This window comes from Patiria miniata, unplaced genomic scaffold, assembly GCF_015706575.1.
Source record: "Patiria miniata isolate m_02_andy unplaced genomic scaffold, ASM1570657v1 HiC_scaffold_7, whole genome shotgun sequence".
In the NCBI taxonomy this organism is placed as follows: Eukaryota; Metazoa; Echinodermata; class Asteroidea; order Valvatida; family Asterinidae; genus Patiria; species Patiria miniata.
In genome coordinates, this window is record NW_024037074.1 from 15,699,395 (window position 1) to 15,727,363 (window position 27,969).

The following is a 27,969-nucleotide window of genomic DNA, read 5'->3' on the forward strand; positions in this document are numbered from 1 at the left end:
TTTCCTCGCCATCCATTCTATCAATGTTATGGAACTACCGGTACTTTCCTTTCCATACAGAGTTGAAAATAAAATCTTAAGAATAACACATTGTGTTCAATTTTTTCAGAAAGTATGGTTCAAACTATCAAATTTGTAAGTTGGAAGCAACACATTTCTCATGACTTTTTTACAATGCTGTTCTGAAGTAAGTCTCTTTTCCTTAAGTATACACGATGTAATTCCTGCAATAAATGCTACCCGGTATGTTCATTATTGGACACATCGGTATATGTGTAGTTTGACAGAAATGTCATGTACTATAGAAGCAAAGAGTATGTAAATCGTTCTAAATCCAGCGGTGAAATTGCCGCCCTATCTCTCTCTCTGCCTGAGTTACTTTCATTTCTCTCTCATGAATCCGTTCTGTCAGAATCAGAACAAGTCTCAAAGGCACGAACCGCTGATGACATGAATCATGACCACACATGAAATCCTCTGCGTTGACAGATGGGTGGAAGAGGGGGGGGGGGGGTGTTAACGGACGATGAGATATTACTTGGTGATGATGGAATGGACTACATTCACAGATTCTCTCTGTCTGGTAAAATGGGACACATGAAAAGATAATGAGTCTGACAACAACAAAAAGTCCATCAGGCAAAGCTTACAGCTACTTGACAAATAAAAAAACATAAATGTCTAAGGAAGTGAGATAATGCCAATCAAACACAAACTGCTGGGAAAGTTCTTGGGGAAAAAAAAGGAACTTTCCCTTCGTTTAAAAATAACAATGTAGTACTCAAAAGTGTTGTACATGTCTCACACACCTTACATGTAACTTTTTTCATGTGGCCATGAGATCAGTTTTCTGCAGCAGCTCAAGATCAGCATCATATGGTCTCAACCCTCACAGGTACCCACTAACGTACTTCTGGGTGGAGAAAGACAATTGTAGTAAAGTGTCTTGCCCAAGAACACAAACACCACAAATAAAAAATCAAATGATCCTGACCCTGTTATGTACAGACTGCAGCAAGACTAAAGCAAGTGCATGTTATGTACTTTCAATGCGAGGCAACAAAATTCTTTGCAAGTCACCAGCGTTGGGAATAGACCAATACTATACATGACATCACCCACGACAGGATTCTAAATCAATTCAGCGATTGTAAGTGAAGTTGAGGAAGCATGCTCAATGAAACCACTTCCATGTACAATGGAGACAGATGTGCACTCAGTCTGTGCTAGAAGCAGACCCCTGGAAAACAAGGTGAAAAATGTCCCTTGACTTTAATGGCCTTGCATGAAAACATATTACCGATTCTATCAATCTCTTTTTAGTTTGCCCCTAAGCCACTCTCACCACCCAGGGGTTCCCCTGGGTGGGGGTTCCCCTGGGTGAGGCTTCTGAGTTACCCATGAGCAGTTGACAAGAAAGCTGTGGACAGGAACTTTTGTGAACAGTAATGGCCTGCCATCAGTGTCAAGTCTCATTTTCAAAAGTGAACCATGAAACTTGGCGGCCAGGAATACAGCAGGGGCCACCACTAGACACAGGTGCTTGTGCCAGTCTCTTGTAATTGGGAGAGGCACTTGTTGTGACTGTAGCCTTTTGAATGAAATTAAGGAGATTTGTGCAAAAATGCAACAATGTTTGCCACATGTGGCTATGGTAACATGAGGGCTAACACTTGTATTTCAGTTTTCAAAACAGCCATCCAAAGACAGGTACAGTACATGCAGACACACAGTGTGAAAGTGAATGCGAACAAGATCACGCTGCGAATTTGCCTCAAATTTCTCTTGACGACAAATTTGTTCAAATTCAGAATCGCATGTAGTTTTAATACCGCCTTAGTCTGTTTGTTCCTGTTCAAAATTCTATAGAGTTTTCAAATTAACCTTTCTCTACTGACATACATGTACATGTAGAGTTATTTGCATGTTTTTGCAAAGCCTATCAAACCTGTTTAATTAAGAAAGTTGACAATCTCGCTGCCTTCACTTGATAATCAATAGGGTTTTTGTTAACTTTAAGCCACAAAAATAGAACCAGAATGCTAGACATTTCAACAAATTGAATTCAACACCGAAGAGCTTCAGCACTGTTAAAGGTTGATATCCCAAACTTGATTAAAGAACTAAAGATGTGTGCCCTTATTTCAGCGAATCCATTCACAAATCCTCAAATTGGTTTTTAAAATATCCAGATTTAAGATGTTCAGGAGATGGCCTTTCCTGGAGATGGAGCGTACTTGTCTACTTGACCTTTGTTTTCTTAAAGAGGCTAAGCTTTCATCAGCGTTTCTCTTACACATGACATGCATACCTTGAATGAAAGCTTCTGCTGAGCATGAACGCGTCTTCTTTTGTTTTCAAGTCTTTGCCAAAGCTTCTAAAGACTGAGTGACAAAAAAGACAGCAGCTGCACGTCTGAGTTTCCCACTGCTTTGAGAGTGCCCATAACAAAAATAAACCCGACTCCAAAATGCAGGGACTGATGCAAATTCAGATGTCGGATATGCTGACGTTGGGAAGGGAATCAATAACAAAGCCTTGCCCGGCATGGGTTACCTACATGACGGCAGCTGGTATCTCAGCGGGGATCGGAGGGGTAAGCCTTTCCTGCCAGTAAGGTTAATAACCCGCAGCAATTAAAAAAAAAAAAAAAGGCTGATCAAAGATGTTGGTCTCCAAAATGCAATGTGGAGTACATGTACCGGTACAATCCTATGATGTTGCAGAGTTAAACCTTTGTCTAACAGGTCACAGTTCTAAATGTTCTTGAGCAGGATAGCTTACAATGATAAATTTCTTTGACAGGTAACAGTGAAGTGCAGTGAAAGAAAAATAGTTTAGCTACGGTCCATAGACCAACAGATGATCGTTTTAGAATTCATTTCTGCCATAATGAGCGGGGAGTCTATAGTGTACATTATATCTGTACGTATGTATGTAATTATCTGTGTACATGTAATTCATGCATACATACAGGTCTGTGCCTTAGGCTTATGACCTAACTGATGGGGATATAGCATGTACTGTATGACCAAGGAAACTTGACACCCCCCCCCAAAAGAGAAAAATCTAAGACAATTTGTATAAATTTTATGCCCCCTCAGTGAAAAAGATAATTCCACATATTGCGGCACTTCATGGTGCATGTACCAATACATATTCGGAGGAAATATTTAAAGGTCCTTATGTACATGTACAACAGACTGTGAATTTATTATAACAAAAAAAAACCCGAATTTGGAATATGCTAATCTACAACAAAGACACACTTATCACAAGTGTGCCAGATGACAAATTTATTTTAGCCATTCAGTGTCCAACAAAGGATGAAACCACCAAGATAATAATACTTGTCTTACCATATTTCAGAGCAAAGGTAAATGTACTGAAATTTGGAAAGAGCCAGCCCAGTCACCTCAGGGGGAAAGCAATGCGATATTGCAATGGTGCTTGTGAGTTCTCCCTGCCCGAGGGGCCACACCATCAGTCATTTACATTCGCTGGGGCACTCATGAGGTAGACAAGACATTCTGATCACCTGCTTTTGTAAAATAAGACAATAAAAGGCCCCCTGCACAGTGGGAGAAGCACACGTCAGTAGGATCTCAAGTGTTATAGAGGCAATCGTGGCACGGGATTAAGGCCGTCTAACGTAAAATGATCCGGACGGCCTAGGGGAGTCTTCGCGGCTAATAACCCATACATCACCCATACTCACATGGTATGCAAATACCTGATTGTCAACTTGAAGTATGTTTACAAAAACGATTTTTTCTTCATACCATTATACAACTGCTTCATAGGGGAACATCGCTGATAATTTTCATAAAAATGCTAGCCTGAAAAGAAATTTCTTTATTTTTTTGCAATTACACTGACTGTAAGTAGGCCTATTCACTTACAGGACCAAACACAACAAAGTATATATATGTACATGTACTAGTAATCAAAACCTTGGCAAGGTGAAGCCTCGTTGTTTTCTTTCTTTTTCTTTTCCTTTTTTTTGTCGAATTTTTTTTTTTTTTTTTTTTAGAGTTGGCCAACAATGCTTTTTGTACACATAAACATAGATAGATAGATAGATAGATAGAACATAGTTAATGAAATTGACATTTCAGAGAGAGTGGACTCGACAGACAATGTGTTCTTAAAGAAAAGACATTGATACATGTAACATGTACCGGTACCTTCAAGCACACTTCGCTGTATTTCATCGACAAACAATTTCACCATGTAGCTCCTTGAAAGTACTTCTTGATTTCATTTGTCTTGGAAGGGGGGGGGGGGGGAGAGGGAGGAGACAGAAACGACCGGAGGAGGAAATTCTCATCCTTATAGAATAAGCTAGGATGACCATGCATCCTGGTCTGAAATCCGACGCAATGGTCAAGCCAAGGGATTTCCTTTCTACTAGAAGCGTGAGCGACTGCAGGGTTCCCAACACAGTGAAAATCGAACAAAGAACAAACAGATCCTGTTTGCAAATCTTGCTGTCGAAAGTTTTCAACTTAACGCGCAAGCCAAACCTATATAAATTTTTGTAAGTGTGTTCGTGGGAAGCGTGGAAAAACTGGCTCCTACCTAATCAAGCCGCACTTATAAAATGCATGTGCCATCTGACAATTTTAATTGATTTTCCAGTTATTTTTCTGTCTTGCCCAGCAAAGTACATCACTCTCAGGACAAGTCAATGACATTTGCAGATTTCTCTGACCCCTGCATTTTTTTTTATCCACGATACCATCTGCAGTGTCTTTGTGTATGATTTTTGCCGTCACTTTACCAAAGGAGGCGAGGGGTAGAGGATCCCTACCCGACAAACATCCCAGGGTGTGGGGCACATTTGTACACACAAGCAACCGTCTCAGACCCCAGCATTAAGCCGAACAATAACACACAGACGGATGGGGCTTCTGGCAGAATACACAAATACACATCCCCAAGCAGAACACATGACATTTGATGAGAATGCCCATGTAAGCAGCTTTTTAAGAAAACAGTCACGACAGGATGACAAATAAAAAGCTTAGAAGCAGGCTAAAGTTGAGTGACCCGATTTCCACTTTTTGAATAATTTTTGGATTTTAAGAGTCTCGTTAGTTAACAAACATTCACAAAATACACAATTACAATCCATATTATTATTAGATCAGTGGACATTGATCTAATCCAAGTACACATACAACTTATTCTGATAACTTTACTCTCAGCCTTCAACACTTGAGTTGTTTGATTAATTAATTACCATTCTGCATATTCCAATTAACAACTTTTTTAAGTGTTCTCTCAAATTACTATTACATGTAAATGGATACAAAATAAATCAAGATATCCAAAAAAAAACTGAGGAAAACTACTGACAATTTTTAATTTTAAAATGTGAAGTACATCAAAGATAGTGCTTCTTGCTTTAATTTTAGTAAACCCTCCTATGCAAACATACATTCTGTTCCAATTTGTCCTCTCTGTCAAAATCAATCAAGTGACTGTTTTTAACAGTTGAGAGTTCCCAGCCTACATAAAGCAGGATTGACTGGCTGTGACTGTTTATGTAACTTGATACAGATGCTTTGACTGTACGTGATTGATAAGACAGCTGTACCTACTTTCTGCCTGCTTTTGTCAGTTGACTGAATTTGACTAGTCACAGTGCTTGCTTCAAATATGATCTGACTGTTGGTGACTGGCCTGTGTAAAAGGCATGGCAGGGGAAGAGGATTGATTTTTTTTCACTGTTCAAACGCAGGAGGGTCAAGTGCATGTTCTTTATTCCACAGAGGATGAAGTCATTTTGCTGAATACATTCCTTTCACAAACATTACACTTGGTTTTACGGAAATTATAATGTCCAGTACGTTTTTTAAGACATGTATACATACAAGGCCGAAATCCTCAATTCAAAAGTAACTTTTTGAGGGCAGACATTTAAATAAACACGAACATGTACCGGTACATACATGTACATGTTAATGGATAGCTTTGGTTGTACGTGTAATGACTACAACATAACATTATTCTGTATTACTCTAAATTATGCACAAATGACATGTACAGATGAACATGTACATGTTTATGCACAATGTACATGGGCCTACATGTACATACCGGTACTACACAGTAAAATATACAGTATGTATCCATGTACAATGCTATGCAGTACAGTGGCTGTACATGTACACAAATCAATGCCGACAATCGGAGAACTAAATTCCAATCAAGGCTTACCATTAGCAGTGCAGTCCCACCCCTGACATTAGAGCAACTCGCATCCAATATGTTACCAATAGGCGTACGGCCAATCGTGCCTCACAGTGGGACAGTGATCTCTCTATCACCTACATGTATACACATACAAGCTCCTACAGCTCGAGGGAGACATGAAAGTAAGGTCTACCGTCTCAGGAACTAAGAGAAGAAATGGAAGATCCTCGGTCTAGTGGATTGAGGCGAGGAGGGGAAATCAATATGAGGCTCGGAATCGAGCAGGACTGTGGGTTGCAGCACGTATGCTCAAGGGGGGGGGGGGGATCGTGAAACCTCTATGGAGATGTTGCATGCACTGTGTGACGTCAGGGCGGATGATACTGGCACAGGGTGTCAATTCTATTAGCTATGTTTACTATGGTTCGCTTAAAATCAGAAAATCTAGAGGGTCTAACGTTTTGATCCTAAAACTAACAGGATCTTTGTCCAAGGCATAATGTTTGCAGTTTGTATATAGGGAGTAGTGTCATTGAGTGCTGTTCAGTTGTTTTTTTTGTTAGAAATTGCTCTGGTTGTGGATAATTAAGAATCACAATTGTTTAGATTTTTATGGTAATTTCTCTGTGGCAAAATATCTCACAAAAGGTTTGGTCTCAGATTTACATTATAAAAATAACCTAGTTAGCCATCCATTTCAGTTTTTATGTAACCTGGGGCTTCAGGGTGAAGAGTCAATCGGCAACCGATAACTGATGGGAATACTAGTAAAAAGTCAAAGCCAGTGCAAAATTTTCAACGATGTTCAGCTCGAAATTCTTGACAGGAAGTTAAGTTATAAATCATCAACCATCTTCAATAAGCCCAATGGCACAATCAAACATACAACCACCACATAATATTTACAGTTTCTGAAATGGACAAACAAGTCTAAAAAGAGAATCCTGCAACAGTCCCCAAGCTCTTAAAGAGAAAGACAGCAAGACAGAACCTGATAAGTAATGTTTCAACTGGTCTACCGACTCAGTACGTGACTGAGGCCGTAAGCGGAAGTCTCGACTGATGGCATTATGCTCCGGGCTATTCACATCTCATTTCCCTTCATGTCAGGTCCGATTGCTAACAAGCAAGCAGGGAGCCCTCTGTTGGGGAGACCTTGTAGGATATTTCCTTCTACATGTAAATACTGCATTATCAAGTCATGAAGATGTAACCGTACTGTGCAGAGTTCAACAAATAGGACACATTTATAGAATTTCATCTGCGAAGCAAACTCAGCCTTGCACAAGCTCTCTTTCTTTTCTACCTATTAGTGATATCAAGTTTTCAACCCTCACCACCAAAACCTTCTTTACTGGGAATCACCCTGAAATCTTGAAAACAAACCCCTGTCGAGGAGATCAATGGCATCATGTCCTAGATGGAGCATTTCTGGTTGAGATATATCTTCCTAAATGCTGGTTCATAATTCACATCATTGCAAATGCGAAGTGAATTTTGACGTCATGAACCATTTCCAGCCAAATTTGCCAGAGTTGAAATGAGTTCCAACTTTGCAAATTTGCAGCACTAAAACTTGTTGTGACATCACAAAATTGGTAATCATGTTCACTTTTGCAGCGAATATGACCGGCCTTAAATCCCTCAAAATTTCCAAAAACTCTTGGTAGATTGTGAAGCATCTGGGAGGACCCAAAGTGCCTCCTATTTTTTTGAAAATCATCTACAACTGACAAAATTGGACAAAAGAGAGACAAAAATTGCCTTACCTTTCTCGCTCCAATTCTTGCATCCTGGTGGTGTTTTCCTGGAGCTGTCTCATGGGTGTGGAGTTACCAGACGGCTCGGGGGCGGGACTACTGGAAGAGCAATGCATGCTGGGAGGAGTGTGGGGCTTGTGGATCCTTACAGCATTAGGGGAGAGTGGTGACGTTAGTGGTGATGTCAGTGGTGAGAACCCATCTACAAAAAAAAAGGGAGAAAAGGCAAGAATTAAAAAATAAATATTTTTGCAAGTGATCAGAAACAAGATACATGTACATTAGGACTTCACACATACAAGTAGTTTCTCTTCTGAAGACGTCAGTGGAAAGAAAACAACTACAATATTGTCTCTGGCGGAACTCAACTTACAACCTCCTGGTTACTACTGCAGACGTCCTAACCATTTAACCACCAAGCTTGCCGTGGTTTACTAGTCTGTTAGAATCTGACACAGCAAGTACCGTGATCGGAGACTCCTGATGGAATCCCATGACCCGTTACACCCCAACAAACGGCCAAATTCAAAGAGCTGCAAGCACAGAAAATATTGCTAAGCACACATTATTCTTGCTTAGCAAATATAGGTTACCAGCCAATCTGTCATGCGATGAATACATCTCATGACTGGTTCCCTGCTGATTTTCGTTTAGCAAATAAACTTTCTGAGCAATGTTTCCGCTTTGTAGCTCCGTCAAATTGAAAACGTTCGACTACTAACTATTGGAGTTGTGGTCCAGGCTGGTTGCCATGGCAGTTTCCGTGGCAGCAGCAGCCTCCTCTTCTTGCATGCTGGTCTGGATCTCGGTGAGGGCATCTTTCATACATGAGGCTTCCGTTTCCAGTTTGGTCAGTTGGCACGAGTTGTCCTTCAATTCCTGATTTGTAAGGGGAAAAAATAATAACAAAATCAGTCATGCTAACCCTTCAGGCCAGTTTAGACTTCACCCAAATGCAAATCATATTTGATGTCACAGAACACAGGTAGCGAAATTCATCAGAATACAACTGTGCTAAAATTTTGTAAAGTCACAGCACGAATATTTATGACATCACAAATTTGCTTTCACATTTGGTTTGAAGAATCCCAGATTATCAGACCTCCATCACTGTGCAGTCAACTAAGGGCTCGTCTCAATTCATATCCAGGCCAAGTTCCAGACAAGTTGTGGACAAGTTGTGGACATTGTTGGACAAGTTGTGGACAAGTTGTGGACATTCTTGGACAAGTTGTGGACAAGTTGTGGACATTCTTGGACAAGTCCAAGAATTCACTCATGCTATGTCCCTTTCGTAACAGAAATTTAACCCTCTAAGATATTCATGGTTTCACATTTTTATTTTACTGTTGGGCATCTACAAGGAGAATACCCACAAGACGTTTTATGTTATTAGTCTTTGCAATGATTATGTAATTAAAGAAAGCATGGCGTTACGTATGGTATAAGTTGCAGGATTCTAAACAACTTCCCCGCAATCTTCCCGTAATGGAAGTTATCAGTATTGGTGAGTCAAGCAGTTGCTACTGAAAATTTTCCCGGAACACGTCCAGGACAAATGCAAAGCCAGAGCTTCCATCAGAACCATATCAGACCCCAAGAAATAAAAATGGTCTAGTACTGAAAAAGACCAGTTTGGGATTTTGGAGATTAAAAATAGTTTTGGTTAACAATTAAAATTCTTCTTTTCAGATTAGCATGACACCTTCATACGTTTATGCCTGAATTTTAAATTACCATAGGTCCGTACACCACTTTTTGACACAAAATATTTCACTTAGACATGGAATTCCATCTAGTTTCCAAGATACAACACCTTACTATGAGGAAACTAAATTGACAGCTTTGTTTTGGAGTTCAAGCGAGTTTCCACTACTCACCTGTTTGAGGTGTGAGTTTTCTGCTTTGAGCGAGCTGACTTGTGCGAGTAGTTGGTCATAAGAGGACACAGCCATATCACCCACACATCTGCAAAACAAAGTAATGTAAAAACACTTCAGGTGGACAATCCTCCAAACTCTAGGTTCGGCAAGTCACATACATGTTTTACAGGAAATATGAATCATGCACAGGAAAAATAAATTTGAAGATTTGCAACTGCGTACCGATCTTCTAATTCTTGGCTGTACCAAATGACATTTCTCGGCTGTTGACATTTTATGGCTCAATTTTTACTCAGAACAGGCTTCCTGTAAAAAAAAATATGCATGGTCTACATGAACACCTCCTAAGAAAGCCATCCCATGGGCCATGTTCAGTAAATACCCAATTGTGGATATAGAATTCCCCCTGCAAATAACATTGGATCTATAAAATGAAAAGTGCGTTACCCCTCTGCATCCGCCACACATCTCATCTTTCCAAGACCGTTTACTACCAGTCTGATAATAAAACAAGTGCATCAGTCATTGATTTTTCTTCCTAAATCCTTTCGTTATGAATCATACGGTGGCTTCATACCATATTGATCTCAGCTTTTTCCCATATAACAAAACACTTACAACCTGTGGTTCGGATGATCCTACTATTTTATGGGATGCCACGGACCTTGACCAAAAAATGTTTTATTACAAAAATGAGGCGAGTTCATGTACTTTTTGAAAGCTTAGTTCCCGAAGCATTTGCGATCTCACTAATGGATGGTTTCTCTGTGGAGTTCATCCATCAATGGCCCCAGTGCACTATGGGAATCGATCAAAGGATGATGCTTTTTACCATGGCGCTTTGGAAATTTTAGGCATAAATATAAAATCAAGTTTGCACTTTTAGTAAGCTAAGTAATGTTAAATCTGCTTATTCCTTCCCTTTCCCCTAAAATTGCTAAGACATTGTGTTTTGCTGATAAATTTTCTTTAAAAACCTTTATGAACATTGATTTTGAATCCTAGAATGGCAGCCAGATAACCCAATTATGAAATGCCATTTCACTTTTTGTAATAACTGACAAGCAATGCTATGTATGCGTAAATATTTTTAGATTTTGAAAGGGAAAAAAGGGAATTTATGTATTTATGCACATTACAACACCTATGATAACACTTATGCATGAAATACATTGGGCATCCCCCTCCCTCCCCCTCCCCACATAATTACCCACACCTAACACTCATCTAACAGGTTCCTCTGACACCATCAAAGCAAGGCATGCAAGGACCACACTTTAAACTACATCCAATGTGTCAAACCCAATCATCAGGGGAGACCAATAAAACTCCCCTCACCAAATTGGGCCCCACGCTGTACAATGCCTGGCAATAACCCAATCACCATACCACACACACACACACACACACCAAGCAGTGACTCACTCAACCTTGATTAGATCTTAAATCAGTCCTTGTAACCACTCAAGCATACAGGCCCCTCCTACTTTGGCCATTACCACCGAAGGCGTTGGACCATCATCACTGATATATTAAAGTCCCCTGGGCCTTTTACTCTTAATATTCTTCTATTTTTATCAAATCGGCCTTGCTAGATAAATTGTGTGAAGTAGTGTGGAGTTGTGCATGCAGTGGTATGTACTGGTCAGAAGGGAATACGTTGCTTGTAGCTTTGCAGATTATGTAGGCATGGTCATTCTTAGAGTGGATGAAAATTATATGATTTTCACACGCAGTAAGGAAAAATTTGCAGAACATGTACATGTGTACATGTACTTAAATCATCTTGCACACAATGTTGTTCTAATGATTCACTTTCACTTTGAGCCAAGAGGGGACAACTACCATCATTTTTTAAATTCTCCCCAAATATACCCCCCCCCCCTCCATTGCTCTTACATGTACTTGATTTCAGAACCCCAGATGTCTGTGCACCCATACAAAACCTCTTCGAAAATCACTGACAGGGCCAAATTTTTAGAGTCGGTGTGCTAAAAAAATCACATCCACAATGAAGGCTTGAAGTCACGGACAACACTGGCTGCTTGTATTCACACAAATTGTTAACATTCACAGCCCTGTTATTCAGGAATTAGTGGTTGTATGGGTATCAAACCGGCTTAAGATTGCTGTTATGAATGGTGTGAATGAAAACCCAGGTCCAAGGGTCGAGATACCTACAAGGCAAAACTGTGACTAATGGACACACATGTGTGCAAGTTACAAGGCATAATGTTCCAGTGTACAGGGGACTACTAGAAAGAGCCAAATTTCATTAAAGCTGCTGAACAGAAACTACAAATGAGAACTAGTCAGATGCAACCCTTTTTTTTTCCCTGCAACTATTTCCTGTTCTGAGCAAATTTCCACGCTTAGGCTTAACAGTTTCATAAACATTGGGCCCTGGTGAGTGGTTTTCAAAACTGGGTCCAAACACAGAATTGAAGTTGACCGTTACGCACAGCGAAACAAATTACACAGCTGAATGAATTTAAACTGTACATGTTGGAGGTGCACAGCATGCAGGCAAAGAACCAATGGAAGCTTTACCCTGACCCTCAGCCAAAACTCCCCACCACCCGTGATTATGCCCATACCCCAAGGGCTGACACTGACACTGACACTTAAGGTATTCATGGCTGCGCTGCCTTGGCCAGAAACTGACAGCAAATCACACAGTAAAGGCTGTATTAGTTCACTTTTTAAAGTGGCGAATTAGATCCGAGGGTAATGTCAAGAGAGTAAGCTAGTCCATGCAAGATGTTTTGTTGTTTCTTGGCAGGTAGGAGTTAGGGATACAGCCTTTGTGCTGAACTAGCCAGCTCCTTGTGTTTCAAGAAATTACTTGATACACTCTCCATCGACTGTTTCCATTTTAAGTTTTCACGAGTGCGGTTTTACAATCTCTGAGTATTGGCATATCAAGCTGCCTGGAAAACCCCCATAAAAATATTTTTAAAAATAAATAAATAAATAAATAAATAAATAAATAAATAAAAAATAAATAAATAAATAAATAAATAAATAAATTCTTTGCCTCCCATGGCAAATACTCTTTAAACTTGTGCCACAATCAATAAATTGAAATAATAATTGTAACTTCTGAAATACCAAGCCCATTCCCAGCAACTTAATGGCATTAACACATTAGTCCCTGTTCTGCCCCAAACTGCCCAGCCTGTTGTTACTCCCTGTACCGCCCCAAACTATCCCACCTGTTACTCCCTGTAGGCTGTACTGCCCCAAACCGCCCTGCCTGTTAGTCCCTGTACAGCCCCCAAACCGTCCTGCCTGTTAACTCTCTGCACAGCCCCCAACGGCCCTGCCTGTTACTCCCTGTACAGCCCCCAACCGTCCTGCCTGTTACTCTCTGTACCGCCCCAAACCGTCCTGAATGTTAGTCATGATACTGCCCCAAACTCTCCAATCACTATAATTTTACATTTTCATCAAAGAGTTTTACACTGTAGCACAATGTAATAAATACATGTAATGGTTAATGGGTTAAACATGTAGGCTTGAATACAGAAGACCAGCTATATTAAAGTACAGTGACCTAAACTATCAATCCATTGGAGCAAACCAATTACATGCTTCAATTCACTCAGCCAATAGCCATGATGCAATGCAAATTAGAATAGCCAGGTCTGCCAGGAATTAACAACAAGGCTTTATTTAAACCACACAACGTCATATTTCCTAGACATTAAATGGAAGGCCATTATTACAATGAGATTGCCTCCAGCAAAGTACGGTACATGTACAATAAAAAAGCAAACAAAATACAATTGATGCACATAATGTATTTCTAATGAGATGTACATGTATACTCTGCGCACATACAGTATCAAATTTTGATGTGAGAACATACCGGTACATGTGCATCAAGTTCAATTGTTTCACAAGTGACTCAAAATCAAAATTTCTGAATTAAAACAAAGTGACAGGATACAATGAGCTGTGCATTATTTTGAATCAGAATGCATGTAAACAACTTCTAAAATAAGTAATGACACGGGGACCTCGTATGGGGTTCATGTATGCTACAAACTGTACATGTACATGTACATGTATATGTACATTTACACAACTGGGGAGTACTACATGTACATGTACATGTCTATACATGTACATCATTCTACTAGCACATGTAGTTGTGTACGTGTTCATCTTTTCAAACCGGGGACGAAAAATACCAGAGAACAAAAGAGAACAATATCGTCCACGATTTCCAGCATACCGTACGTCCGCGATTGGGGTCGTGTACAAAACCTATGGGAGTCTTCCAAAAAGTTGAGTACAAACAAAAGAGGGACAATAGGACGTCCACGATCGACGGTGAACACACGTTTGTGTGTTTTGAATACATTTTTACCTCTTTTACCGGTACTCCAAGTTCTCATTAAAATCTATACACACGTACCGGTACACTAACATGTGTATTATCAATCTGGTTAAAGCTGAAGAGGGATTGGGGTTTTCAATACCTCATCAGAGAACAAGTAGTAAAAGAATCATGGGGGGGGGGGGGTACGAGCGAATGTTTTTCTCAGCTACTTCACGTGACAGGCACAACCTCGTATGTCACATGTCATCCACCTCATCCAGAAAACAACAAAACCACGGTCATCTTTGTGGCTTCCAAAACTGCAACCTGTCATTCCCAACAACATATCAGCTGGCGAAACACAAGAAAACTGAAGGTCACCAGTGCAAAAGAGGAAGACCGACAACTTCACGCCGTCACTGAACTAGACACACATGTACAGGGGTATACATGTTCATGTTCAAGTATGTGTACATGCACTTGCATGTACATGTACATGTTCAGTTTTTTATTAATCGAAATTAGGGGTGGGTGGGTGGGTGGGTCAAAATAATTTGGAAAAAAAGTCGAAATTTTAAAACATTGAACATTCTGAATGGCCCCTAATATGCATACATTGTAAATGTGTACACGTACATTGATCAGCACTATAGACAAAGATACAGAAACTACATGTAGGCGTTAATGCACACATGTACTGGTGCATTAACCCTTAAACTTCCAAACCCAATACTACAATCCATTTAGTTAACAAATGTACCCTACCCTAATCACAGCTTTCCACAGAGCAAGAAGTATTTCGAAAGTTGTAACGGAGGCTGCAGATTGACTTGGTTCATTCATAGAGCTAGGGTCCTACACATGTAGCTCCATGGTTCATGTTGATACATATTGATGCAATGCCAACAGGTCCTGGTTTCATCCAATAGTAACTCGGCAGATTTGCACAGTTGCTGTACTGTGCAGCTGCTGCTGTGTACTTATGCTACTGTACATATATATTCAGCACTACATGTACAAAATTATAAACCAACAATGCAAAAAATGCAAAAAATAATAATGCAGGGCTCCACAGATACGAAAAAAAAAAAAACCAATAGAAGGACGAGAAGCTTTGTGGAAATAAAAAGGGACAATATTTTTGATCGCTTTAAATGCCTAAAGCTGCAAACGCTTTTCCGGTTGGTAAACCAACTGTCCGTGACGAAGATAAATAATTATCCGCTGAAAAAGACTTGTCAAGGATGAGCGGGCTTGTATGGCCGAACGGTGGCTAAGGTTGGAAGCCAAAGACTGCCGCCACTGCCATCAAGACTGGAACTACAGGGAGGAAGCTCTGCGTTCTCTTCCATGCCCAGAAGATTCACAATCGATTTCTCTTTGTGTCATCCGAGACAATTCCCCACATCACCCGCAGGAACATCGGCCAATAATTTGATACCCCTTTTCCGCCCCATTTGGAGCGGGCGAGCTCTTTCTTCTTGCATTCAGATGTCCCTCTCACAAAGGGGGATCCAAAAAAAAAATTGGAGTCCAAATCAATATTTTCTTCCACTCACCAACAGGACAGGCCCAGCAGCAGATTCCATATGATTTTGGCTTGCAGGGACACAAAAGGGATCGTTATTATGCACGGTTTTTGATACCACATTCCAAGACACATTCAATTTTGCGGCCAGTGAGACAGAAAATGTGCGCACCCTGGCTTTTGACAGGAGGTATTTCAGGGGAAGAAAGAGAAACCTCTCGCATGAATAAGCCAGCCAGGGAATTATTATTCTGGCCACCGGCATCCTGCGATTATTATTGAGGATTTCGTTGTTTTTTTAAAGAAATCAATACGGTGCTGGCTGCTTTGGTTATAATTGGAGTCTGTTACCACATGTAATGCAATTACGATTTTTGAATGCTTTACTGAAGCAGCCAAGGTGTCTGGCCTACCATTCAATACCCTTCATGGTATCAGAAGACAGACCACATACTGTGCCTCAAAGCTGTCAATAATGATAGTTTCGCATGATGACTGATCACTATGGCAATGTTACATTGAGCACATTATCTTCACTGTCTGACCCTCAAGGTCGTTTTTATTGTCACACTTACCAATTTTATGAAGTTGGGTCTATGTTTAAATGCGATTTTTTTTTACATACATTGTACATGTACTTGCCATTTTTCAAGTCTGAGAAGATGGGGTTATGTGGCATCTAACTGAATGGACCAGGGTTGAAAATTTCTACATGTACAAGAAAAAGAAAAATCATGCATAATGCTGAATCATTTTGATCAAGCTCAAAATGGGAAAAACATCCATTGTGATTTAAAGCTGCATGCCCCGTGCTGTTTTCAAGTTTCATCCTGAAAAAACAACCGGTTCCTTTTCTAAATTGCTATTTTTGCCAGCAAAACTTACATGTACATGTACATGTATCCACCTTTGGATGAGACATCAACAAAAAATCGGCTCATATTGGTAGTTATTGAAATGTTACTTTTATTAGCTGCCAGACAACAACTCCATTGGTTTTGATGTTTGATAGTCACTGTTTTTGTAGCCACACCACAAATAAAAATACCTAATTCAAACGCACAGCCAAATAAAACTACATGTACATGGACATTAATGTCAAGTGAATTCTTAAAAAGTACAAACACTCAAACATACAGAACCTGTGGGACTGATTACAAACATAATTCACAACACTGTTACCTTAATTTGGATCTCTTGTCAAACAATATGGCAGCCATGGGCACATCTGTCAAACACGGTCCGACCCCCGATCATAATGTCTGCAAATGACTGTCATCCAGTGCTCAGAGGAAGCATCAACAACAACAAAAAGGCCACAGACGGAAAGATCGGTTTTGTGTACGCAATCTCGTTGATTCTGGCCAAATTCCAGTTCTCAAAACCATCAGTGGTTCACTCCGGTTGTCATTAACGTATTTACGCACGCCACACCTTCCCCCCAGATGGATCTCTCTTCCTCTCTCTCTCTCCGTGAGTGGGTTGATGATTCCACGCAACTCATTCACAACTCTGTGACGGCAGGTCAGAGCTCTCTGGGTCTCTCTCACGCGAGCGCTGGAACACACCGTGATGTCATCAAGACAGAGGGGTGATTAATTTTGACTTAATGCTATGTGCGGCAGCATCCATTCCCACCTCCGGGTGATGACAAGGATGGGATTAAAAAAAAAAATCCAGATTGATTTGTACTCCATACCATAGGCAATATCCTGAAACTATTGTCTTAAATTCTGCAATTGCACTGGAAAAATATGGTGCTTGAAATATGAAAACAGCTCTTGCTTGTTAGCAAAACTGTTTCATGTCCTAGTCCAGTACAATTTTGTACAATTGATATTGGACCCAACTGAATATCGACATAATTGGGTCATCAATCAAAACATGACAAGATTTACAAACTTAGATTAAAAAAACACATTACATTTAATGATGAAGTACATGTACTCTTGGGTCTATAAATCCACCTGAACGTTTTTCAATATTTTTTTTTTTTCTTTCAATGATTGTTTCTGTATTTTCATTTTACAAAAAAAAACGGATTTCAAAATTCTTCTTTGAGCCCAAACATGGGCACAAAATATGTAGACTTGGGATGCGAATGTGACGTCTGGCCAAGGATAGTAAAAGTGAAAAAATGATAACAGCATTCCATCACGTACATATTATACATTTATGCAGCTAGGGCTTTGAGCCACTGTTTAGACACAGTGCGTCACGTGAATCATCAATCTTCTGCCGTGTGAAAGATGAATGAGAATTAAACAGAGGTACCGGTACTTGCTGAACTGCAGCATTACCGGTGCACGCATGTCTAAAATGTCTGCATTTACAGAGCACACAAGTAGCACTGCATTGCAGTAATTGTGGCACTGCAGTAATTTTGTCTGAATCTGCTTCACGCCAAGTTCAAGAGCTTGGCATCTTACTGTCTTTTAAGAAAGTGGAAAAAGGTAACCAAAAACCCTCCGCAAGAAATGGTAGCGCCCACTCATCAACGGATGCAATATTGGACCGTCGGTTCTACCGGGCATGAAATACCGTAGCCTATGGCAACAGCGAGAGACGGAGCACTATGGGATGGCTCATAAATAGACATTATCGCAGCCACTCGGAATAGGGATGACATCGCCGTCTAATTATAGCAGGGGTGGTTTGATATTTGAATATGCATGAGGGCATGTATTATTCATAGAATTGACATTAGCTTTCAATGTGTGTGTGAGTTTTTCAGACAAGTTAAACAAACGGGGCGATGGATGCCAGAAAGATTAAACATTTTGACAGCATGCTGGATTTTCAAATGGTTTATTGCAATTGTGTCCGGGATTTGTGTAAATTACAAAAAAGAGGAAATTTGAGATCCGCAAAAGATCAATGATACATGTATGCACAGGTTAATTTCATGAAACTGAAACCCTGTAGTGTGTGTCGGATTAAATGGTGCAAAACAGGGGAATCAAACACGGACAGGGCCATGCATGGGTACTAATGCAAAGCTCACTGTTACTAGTGTTAGAACACAGTCCCTACAGACAAATGTGCAGACAGTTTGATCAATGATTCACTGTTAGCCTGTCTCTAAACAGCACATGGTCATGTTCATGAAACTACATGTACATGCATATGTGAATATTAACAGTGGATCGTTATGTCCCACATATTTTCTTCCTCACTGGATTTGGTAACAACAATCCTCAAAAATGAAAAAGGTTTTAATTCTTCACTGTTGTGAAGTTAAACAAGAATTTGGTCTTGCAAACATGTTTTTACAAACTTACAGCATTCCAACATTAAAGAAATAGACAAGAGTTGAAAAGAAGCTAGTGGAGACACCTGTGTTTGTGAAAATGGGTGAAGAAGTGCATACATTACATGTACATGTACATGCTGTGCATTCATTTTCCCAAAATGCATACCGGTACTACCTTGTAAACACATTGTGTATGAACATACACAAGTTGTTAAAAGTTAATGCAAAAAATGAAGAAAAACACGTGTAATGGCAGGGATCACTAAAAATAATTCCCAGAATGACGATCTCCCACAGCGAGCTTGCTTGGACTATCAGTGTCAACGTTGTACTTAAAATCCATTTATTAAAAAAAACAGCTTTAGTTACATGTACAGTACAATGTACCGGTATTTTACAAAGTTCTGTGTATTACTGTACTGTTGGCCCCTATATTGTACATTAATCAGTCTTTTTTTTAATGGCACTCCCCTCCATACATGTAGGCTTATATGACTGGAGGACTTGCTCTAATGCGATAGAAAATGGCAGGCCATCATTCATGTGCTAAGCACAACTCTGTCACTGAATGCCAACATGCCACGAGGCACAGGGGAACCCACAAAATCTAATAAATATCTGTCAACGGCCGACTTCAAGAATAAATCTTTGGTTACATGGACCTGGATGTGTGGTTTCATGGCATACAGGCCTATAGGGTTCAAGTAAGAAGTGTGCACACAAGAAAATAATATTTGATACGAGAGGTATTCACTGAGGACAGTACTACCCTACAATGTACATGTATCCCTTCAGTTAAATTAATTGAGCAGTCGTTCTATAAATTTAGGGTCCAAAATGTGACATTTTTCCTGTTCCCGATACCTCTAACATGTGTCTGATATTTGTAAATTACCATTCAATTATCATTAGAAATGACTTCAAACTATTTTAATTTCTTGTGTAGGTAGTTTGTCATTCATATCATAATCACTCTTAGAAAGAGTACCGGTATTTACATCATACTAAATAACAGGCACATGAAAAAATATGGACTCCAAATGTATAGAATTGCCAAATAATATGTTTTAAGTCATGATTTAGTAGGCCTGAATGTCTGAATGTCACATATTTGTCTCAATTTGGGATCTACATGTACATGTGGCGGGATGTTGGTCTCAGTGACGGAAGGGGGGGGGGGGAGTTGAGGACCCTAATGCTGGATAGGGAAGAGTGGAGGGCAGCGACCAAGTCCCAAGATGGTGTAAGATAAGCTGCATCCTCACATCGGATCACATCACATCGCATCACACATGTGGAATGGTTAACTCGCGGTTTCTTGTGATTCAGATATTTTCAAAAATGTCTTAACTGGTTATTACTTACATGTACATGTACAATGTACATGTGTACTCAAATTGATTTTTGTTGTAAACACATAAAAATTCTAAATCCATTTTTATTCAATTAATCAAATGAAATATCAAATTTTTATTCAATTAATGTATGAGAGATTACCAATACGGTGAATGAGGAAATTCTCTCTGGAGCGATATTATGTTTCGATTGCTCTAGAGTTTTGAAAGTAACCGGTACAATATTAATCACTTAATATGGATGGTGTAATGACTTGTATGCGATGTAACTTCTTGAGTACACAACTTAGCATGGGGAAAAAACATGTGATGCCGTCAAAGTTTTCCCATCAACCCTTCACCTCCCATTTGAAAGTACTCCTCTGCTGACAAAATACACACACGCAGACACATCCTGTAAATTATTAAAATGCCATAATCCAAACTGTAAACATTTGCACCTCTATGACTCAGGCATTACCACATGCATCAGTGCATATCAAAAAAATACAAAAAGTGAGCAGGGGTTAATTCAGTCTACCAAATTGGATCTTATCGGGAAAACATCAAAAAGCAAACTGCACTACCAATTGATTTGAATGAGTTTCACCGCCAGGCCTACCGGCCAGAAGCCCTGGGGAAATGGGGCTAATTTTGCAGCCAATGAAACTTAACTTTCCGTACAAAATTGGACTGATTGTGACATTAACGGCTTGTGTTCACGGAGGCATGGGCGCTATCTCTGAGCTTCAACTTTCAAGGAATAAAATTTCATACCGAATAATTCTTTGTCAATTTCATTTAAAAGAGGCACATGCTACATATTATCCACCCATAGCAAGAAATTTCAAGTGTGTTTCTATCCGAGTTTGTACATGTATGGGTCTGATGACAGAGACGTTTGTCTTTGTTTTTATTTAGAGGACTACCCTTGCTTTTTTTCCCATGAGGTTAGTTTTCTTGCTTTTCCCATATTGCAAGCAAATTTCCAATGCACATTGTGTGACCTCTTACAGATGAAGAGGGTACGTGTGCTGTACAAAGGGAAAACCAATCGGCCTGCTATACAGGCTTGTTCGGTGGGAAGAGGTTTTTTTTATGGCACAAGTGGCAGGTTCCACACTTGGCACTTAGGAACAAGTATGGACGCCTACATGTAGAAAGGGTCAAATCTAAAAATACCCCAAAAGGAATCCTCTTGAATTTGGCAAGATTTAACGCTGTACAATAATTACTTATGGCACATGCTCCGAGAATGTAAGGCTGCGGCTAAATTATGACTATGGCTGTCAGGTACACGCACGTGTCTATGGGAAGTGGCTTCAGATGATTCCATAAGCACATGTGTATTCGCAAGTCATAGCCATTTAATTTGGACAAAGCCTGAGGAAATGGTGCTTGAAGCTCTACCAAACAAAGAAATCATGCAGACTTTTTTAGCAGATTTAAGATTGGATGGTTTGAGTTAAACTTTGATGCAGGGATGTAGTCGAGACCATCACAAGTCCATCACAAGTCTATCACAAGTCCATCACAAGTCCATCACAAGTCCATCACAAGTCCATCACATGTCCATCACATGTCCATCACAAGTCCATCACAAGTCCACCACAACTCAAGTCGTAAGTAACTCACAAGTCCATTCATAAGTCCACTCCCAAGAAAGGATGGATGAACAATAACAAAGGAATGCCTTTGACAAAGCTCATTGGAATAGCTTCTTGTAATTTGAATTGGGACTGGAGGACTTGTGATGGACTTGCAGGGACTTGTGATGGACTGAACTAAATCCCTGCTATGATGAAAATAAAAAGCTTTACCATGTCAGATGAAAGTTGTTTGAGATCCTCCCAGACCTTCCTTATGATCCTTCTGCCATGAACTGTATTGTCACAGACATCCTGAAACATAGAATGTACAATGTTATAAAAAAAAAATGGATCAGTCAGAAATTAATTCAAACAATTACAATAAATGTCACCAAATTCAAACAATCACAATAAATGTCACCACATTTTTTTGAATTTAACATTCTAAAAATATTTTTTAATTTATTGGTCACAATTTGAGGTTTTCAACAAAACATTTAAAATTGTCTCCCCATCAATGTGGCCAACATCCACGTACATACATGCACAGAGTTCCAAAAAGTGGAGCCACGTTTCGAGTTGAATTATTTTCCAAATGTGACTCATATGCACTGTTACATGTATATAGTGTTTCCCCTGTGTTTGCTGAACTAAAGAAATAAACTTCAAAGTCTGTTAGTATAAGACACTTGTATCCTTCAATCAAATACCAGCAATTCACACGAAAACTTGCCGCAGTCAGTTCTGTGATCACAGGCTTTTCCAAGCTTCGCCGTTTTCGATACAACCATAATCCCCGCACCCTGCAACAGAAAAACGGTCCGAGGAATGCCTTTGTTCCCTGCCCAGCCAAAGTTGGGAAACGTTATCTCCATTATGACGCTGCCTGGCAACTGGCTATTTTACTGGTGATTTTTCATCAGGTTTTCCCATCTCAACAAGATTTACTGTGACACAATAATGGACTCTTGAACAAATTTGAACTACATGTATTATGTATTCTTATGTATTCACAATAGGTCTATTTTTTATTGTAAAAAATAGGGTAACTTTATTTGAACTAGTTGAGGTTTCAAGGTTACTTCTTCTTTTTTTTCCTGTTAAGGGTCAAGCATGCAAATTCATTGTACATGTCACTGTTTTCAGGATTTTTATGACATTACAACCATTCTGAACTTCTTTGAAGAAAATGATTAATATTAAAAGGCACACAAAGAACAGAATGCCCCCCCCCCCAAAAAAACCCAATGTTTCTTTGTATACAGTTGAGCTGTTCATGTTCTGTGATTCACAACAATACGCAACTGCCAACAATCACCTGGGATTCGATAAATTGGGTCGAGTTTTTTTTTTTCAACTCTGGAAAATGGGAGTTCCAGAAAAGAAATGTTGACAATGGTCCAGGAAGAAAGAGTGATGAGGTCAGACTTGGTAAACTGGGGGAAAAAATTGGGTCATCTATTTGAAAAAAAAATAGGACTAGGCCTAGCTACATGTAGCTGGAAATGGAGTGTGATCAGTGAGATTCAATGTGAACATCCATTGATCAAATAGTCTATGGAATAGACAGTTGCACGCCAAGCGTCTGTGACATGCGTGCAAATTATGCAACACAACACTGCGTCTTGGCCTCCAGATTCTGACCACTCAGCAGGCGCCTTCTATCATATCTTTGGTTACCCAATATTTTGTACAATAAAAACATGGCAGCTATTGACCAATCAACAGTTTTGGCTGAATCTCTGCTCTAAATGGCGCCACAACTTCTAAAGGATGATTGGACGACACGAGGGGTCGCATACATTTTAAATGCATGGAAATATCAGATGTTTGTAGTGTGGCTCTGCACACGTGAATGTCTGATCCTCTGGCTCAGACTAATGGACAATTCGAGTACAGATGTATTCTAAGCCTTTCTTTAGACTCGAAGACAAAGCAGAAAGTTCCACTAAATTTAAACCGACAAGTCGAAACAAAACTGGGTTGGAATTGTTAAAAGTGTCTCAGGATTCATTTTTTTTGTTTGGCTAAGTCATTCACATTTGGTTGAAATTTGAAAAAAAAATCCATGATTGGAAATTGTTTCCCAAAAAAATGTTCAGTGGGAGCCAGAAACCGATCTTATGCATCATGAAGCCTGCATTCAATCCTGATGCAGGCCAGGACTGGACACATGTATTAAGCTTGGCATGCTCGGCCTGCTCGGCCTATTCACTGCCACAGGCCCACTGGTCACACCTACAGTGATTCTGAAACTAATAAATCATTCCATTGGGCCGTCACCTCACACAGGTATCATTAATAACCTAGGCTCAGTCAGTCACCGCTTTTATTTGCCACATAAATGACACACGTTACAACAGACGATTACAGACCCCACAAAACTAAATGAATTTGCTCAGACACATCTATCACTGCATTGAACCGTGCCATTTTTGGTTTAGATTCATTTATAATTTCCACATACAAGTATTTTACATAATGTAATTTCCACATACATGTATTTTACATAAAACATTGTTCAGCAAATTTATGATAAAAATCAAATTAGAAATTATAATATTCATGATATTCAAATATCAGCCAAAGACTGATAAACCAATGAGCAATATATTGTACATTGTAGATGTGGCAGGGCCAAGATTAAGTTGTAAATGTTCATAGTGTATTAAATAGGAGTAGCTCCCCTTAGCAAAAAGATATCATTTAAAAAGTTGGTTATCGGTCTTTGATTTGCAGTTCTAGTAAATAAATTCTTTTTGGTCCTTTTGTTTGAAATCTTAATTTTTGTCTCCTGTCTCTATTAATTCCATTTCCTTGCGAATTTTCCTTTCAAAGATCCTGAGTTTAGTTTACTTGTATTAGTTTTAGTGCGAGTTCCCAGTGTGTCGTTTTTCTAGGTTACATATAAAATAACAACATTTGTTGCACTCATAAATTTCCAGTTGGAGTACAACAATATTTGTTTTACTAACGCTTTCTTCGTTGACATTTTAGACATTACTTTATCTAAGTAAGATTTGAGGCTTTGCATGGTGGAGATACTAAATGATGAAAGGTTTGCGGAAACACCATGTGCGAATAATTTCTCAACTAAGAGAATGGTTCTGAAAAGAACCAGAGGTATAAACTCGACGTTCCGGTCAGTATGCTCTGACCGTCTTCAGGAGAGAGTTTTACTTTATCTACTTTATCTGCAGACATACATTGTATGTGGTCAAGTTAACACCATGCAGAATCTCTATAGGGCCTTTCCAAATATACCTAACCCCTTTCACACTAGCAAGATGCCTACACTGCTTCTACACAGCTCTCTCAACCCTAGTCAGGACCAGGGTACCAGGCTTGAGAGGCTCGGGACTCTACCTGGGTAAGAAGTATCAAATCTACAGCGACCTGTAAACATGCCGGTGATAGTATGAACTGTGGTGATGGGACCATGGAGGTGGAGTAATGGGAACCAGAAAGGCATACAGGGACCCACATTGATTCCAAAATGGGTAGACGAGACGTTTCTTCCATTCATTTCCCTAACCGCACCTAACGCTACAAAATACTACTAGTAGTAAACTGTAGTATGCAGTACTTAAACATCTAAGTGAGCACAGCACTCATAGTATTTTCTAGTATTTGAGTACCTGCATACATAATTTTTGTAGTACTTTGTAGTATGTGGTACTGTACTCCAAATGAACTCTTAGGGGGTTAGGGTTAATAAGTTAAACTATCAAAATGTACTAATTCACTCGGCTATACCCCCGGCCCTCTCATCTAAATTCTCAGATCTAGAAGCACATTTGAAATGCTATAAAAGATACAAAACAGTCAACTGCACCAGACTAGCGAGATGAAGCCTGGCATCCTGCTAGTTTGCATGAATAGGCCTTACACTAATACACTTACATTGAATGCAGAGTTTATTAAGCAGGGTCATCATTGACGCTTTGATAATGGACCACTTGCTAATCCAAACAAATACACCAACAAAAGCGAGGCCTTCAAGGTCCTTGCAATTCCACAATTTCTTTTTGGGGAAGGATGCTTCATTCACATCAAAGGCCTTTTTAACTGAGGAGTTCAATCCAGCCACTAGTCACACAATCATGCATTATTAATGGTCGGTGTAATGAAGAGGATTCCAACACAATAAAAACAGATTCGACAATGGGTAAGAGGGGTAAACAAACTGCCATACCAGATATGCCACGCTTGGGTAGCCATGTGATAAGGACAAAATTGCAAGATTGTGGTGAACGCTTGGAGTTGAAAATCAATGAAAATTTGGCCGAGTTTTTGCACAACGTGAAATCAAATCATCGGATGCTTTTATGTACACGCGTACACAAGAATCTTTTATTGATAGGGACATTTAAAAATGTGTGAGGACGCTGTTTACTCAACAAATCTTTTTTCTTAAAGGGAATATACATCATTTGCTTTTGCTGTAATTTTCAGAAATGGGTGGAATTGGGGGGTCGGAAATATAAAGCAAATATAGTTACACTAACTTTTTGGAGGTTTTGGGTTCGAAAATGCTATAAAAACCAAGAAAAACGATCATTTTCCTGTAGTCTGGTTCCCTGACTCCATATAAGAAGAAACAGAGCAGTTTACATACATTGGGGGAATTGTAAGGTCAGGGAACCAGTCTAGCAGGCTCGTACCCGTTTATAGGTTTGTAATCGATTGCAAACAAGTGCAATGGTCAATTGGGGCCAGTATTTGATAAAAAGCCAGTTGTTTCCAACGCTGATCGGCCGATCAGCGTTGGAAATTGATACAAAAATACCACTTTTCTTGAAAATGACAGTATACCAGGTGCCATAATTTTACAGGATGCTTTAGACTGTCATTTACCAACATCCTGTTAAGGTATTTCGCAAAAACTTGATAGTTTTATTTTTCGTTGTTTGCAAATGTTGTATATTCCCTTTAATAGGAAATTGTTATACAAATTTAGATTTCTTGGCACATTCAGCATGTTCAGTGTTCAGAATTCTGGGGAAAATGCGAGTTTTAATCATTTCCCTTTGTCATATTCTGCAATCCGATTTGTATGCAAAATAGCCACACTTTTCATTAACTTTAAATGTTAATCTTTTAATTAACATTTTAACCTTTGCTTTGCGGAATCTGATGAATTTCAAACTTGAATTTAAATGCTTATTAAGACCTTTTCTACAAAACCACATAAAAAAACAAAGGTACATAATTTATTTGAAAAATGTATTACTATAATATTAATATTAGGCTGCAAACTAAACAGCTGTCTAGAGCTAGGTCTAGGTCTGCGCCCATTGAAAATACGCGGGGACGCGCTGACAAAAGACGTAGCCGTAGCTCTTGAATCCCGTTACGGACACGGCCTTAGCCCCCCTACGTATAGTTCATCCTAAGCCACAGGATATTCGCGCAATGCAAAAAATATAGCATTACAGGCTGCATTGTGAATTGTGCTATTACACTCACAACGTGCAAGTTATAAAAATCATGTCTTAGTTTTATGAGCTTTCAAAAATTGTTAAAAAAAAAAACACGAAAATTTTGTAAGTAGGCCTAGGCCTATTTCCTAACAAAATTGGAAATATCTTATCAATTTTGCAATGAATGACCTTCATTTAGATGATAAATTTGAAGTAAAAATTGTAAAAAGTGGCGTCAGGTTGCAACATTAAAAAAAAAACGCCCTCTCTTGTTCGGATAACAATCGACATAATGTAGCGCCTGCAGTGCACAAAATGAAAATGACAACACATAAACAAAGTTCATGACAAAAGGAAGTCCCCTTTTCTGTCGATCATAATTCTTACCAAATCAACGACAACAATGCAGTTGTATCTGCCTTCGTTTGGTGCTACTGGTCACATGAAAATAACGGCGAAATTTAGTCCATTTTGCGATGACTTTTGGCAGGATCGCTGCCGAGTTTCGATGTCGATGACAGTCATGCGTGCAAAACAAATGATCTGTGCGGTATCCCCTCATATCGTGTACCGAATGTATACCGTTCTCATGCAGGGTATCAGACTATTTAGAAGCTTGAAAGGATGAGGGCGCTAATCAACTTCTGCAGCCTGTGAATTTTATTTTTCGA

At 39.4% G+C, this 27,969-nt stretch overlaps 1 protein-coding gene across 2 annotated transcripts; it reads right to left on the reverse strand.

Moving 5' to 3' along the window:
* Positions 1 to 6,796: 6,796 nt before the first annotated feature.
* On the reverse strand, positions 6,797 to 27,856 carry LOC119746143 (adenomatous polyposis coli protein-like). Of its 2 annotated transcripts, XM_038222948.1 has the most exons (5): positions 27,686 to 27,856; positions 22,107 to 22,187; positions 9,842 to 9,929; positions 8,684 to 8,840; positions 6,797 to 8,163 (listed from the first exon to the last, which is right to left on the reverse strand). In XM_038222948.1, exons 3-5 carry the CDS (start codon positions 9,914 to 9,916, stop codon positions 7,967 to 7,969), a joined length of 429 nt encoding a protein of 142 aa, XP_038078876.1. In that variant the 5' UTR covers positions 9,917 to 9,929; positions 22,107 to 22,187; positions 27,686 to 27,856; the 3' UTR covers positions 6,797 to 7,966. The 2 variants fall into 2 exon arrangements, with proteins under 2 accessions (XP_038078876.1, XP_038078875.1); XM_038222947.1 differs by lacking the exons at positions 22,107 to 22,187; positions 27,686 to 27,856 and adding an exon at positions 16,882 to 17,664.
* Positions 27,857 to 27,969: the final 113 nt, after the last annotated feature.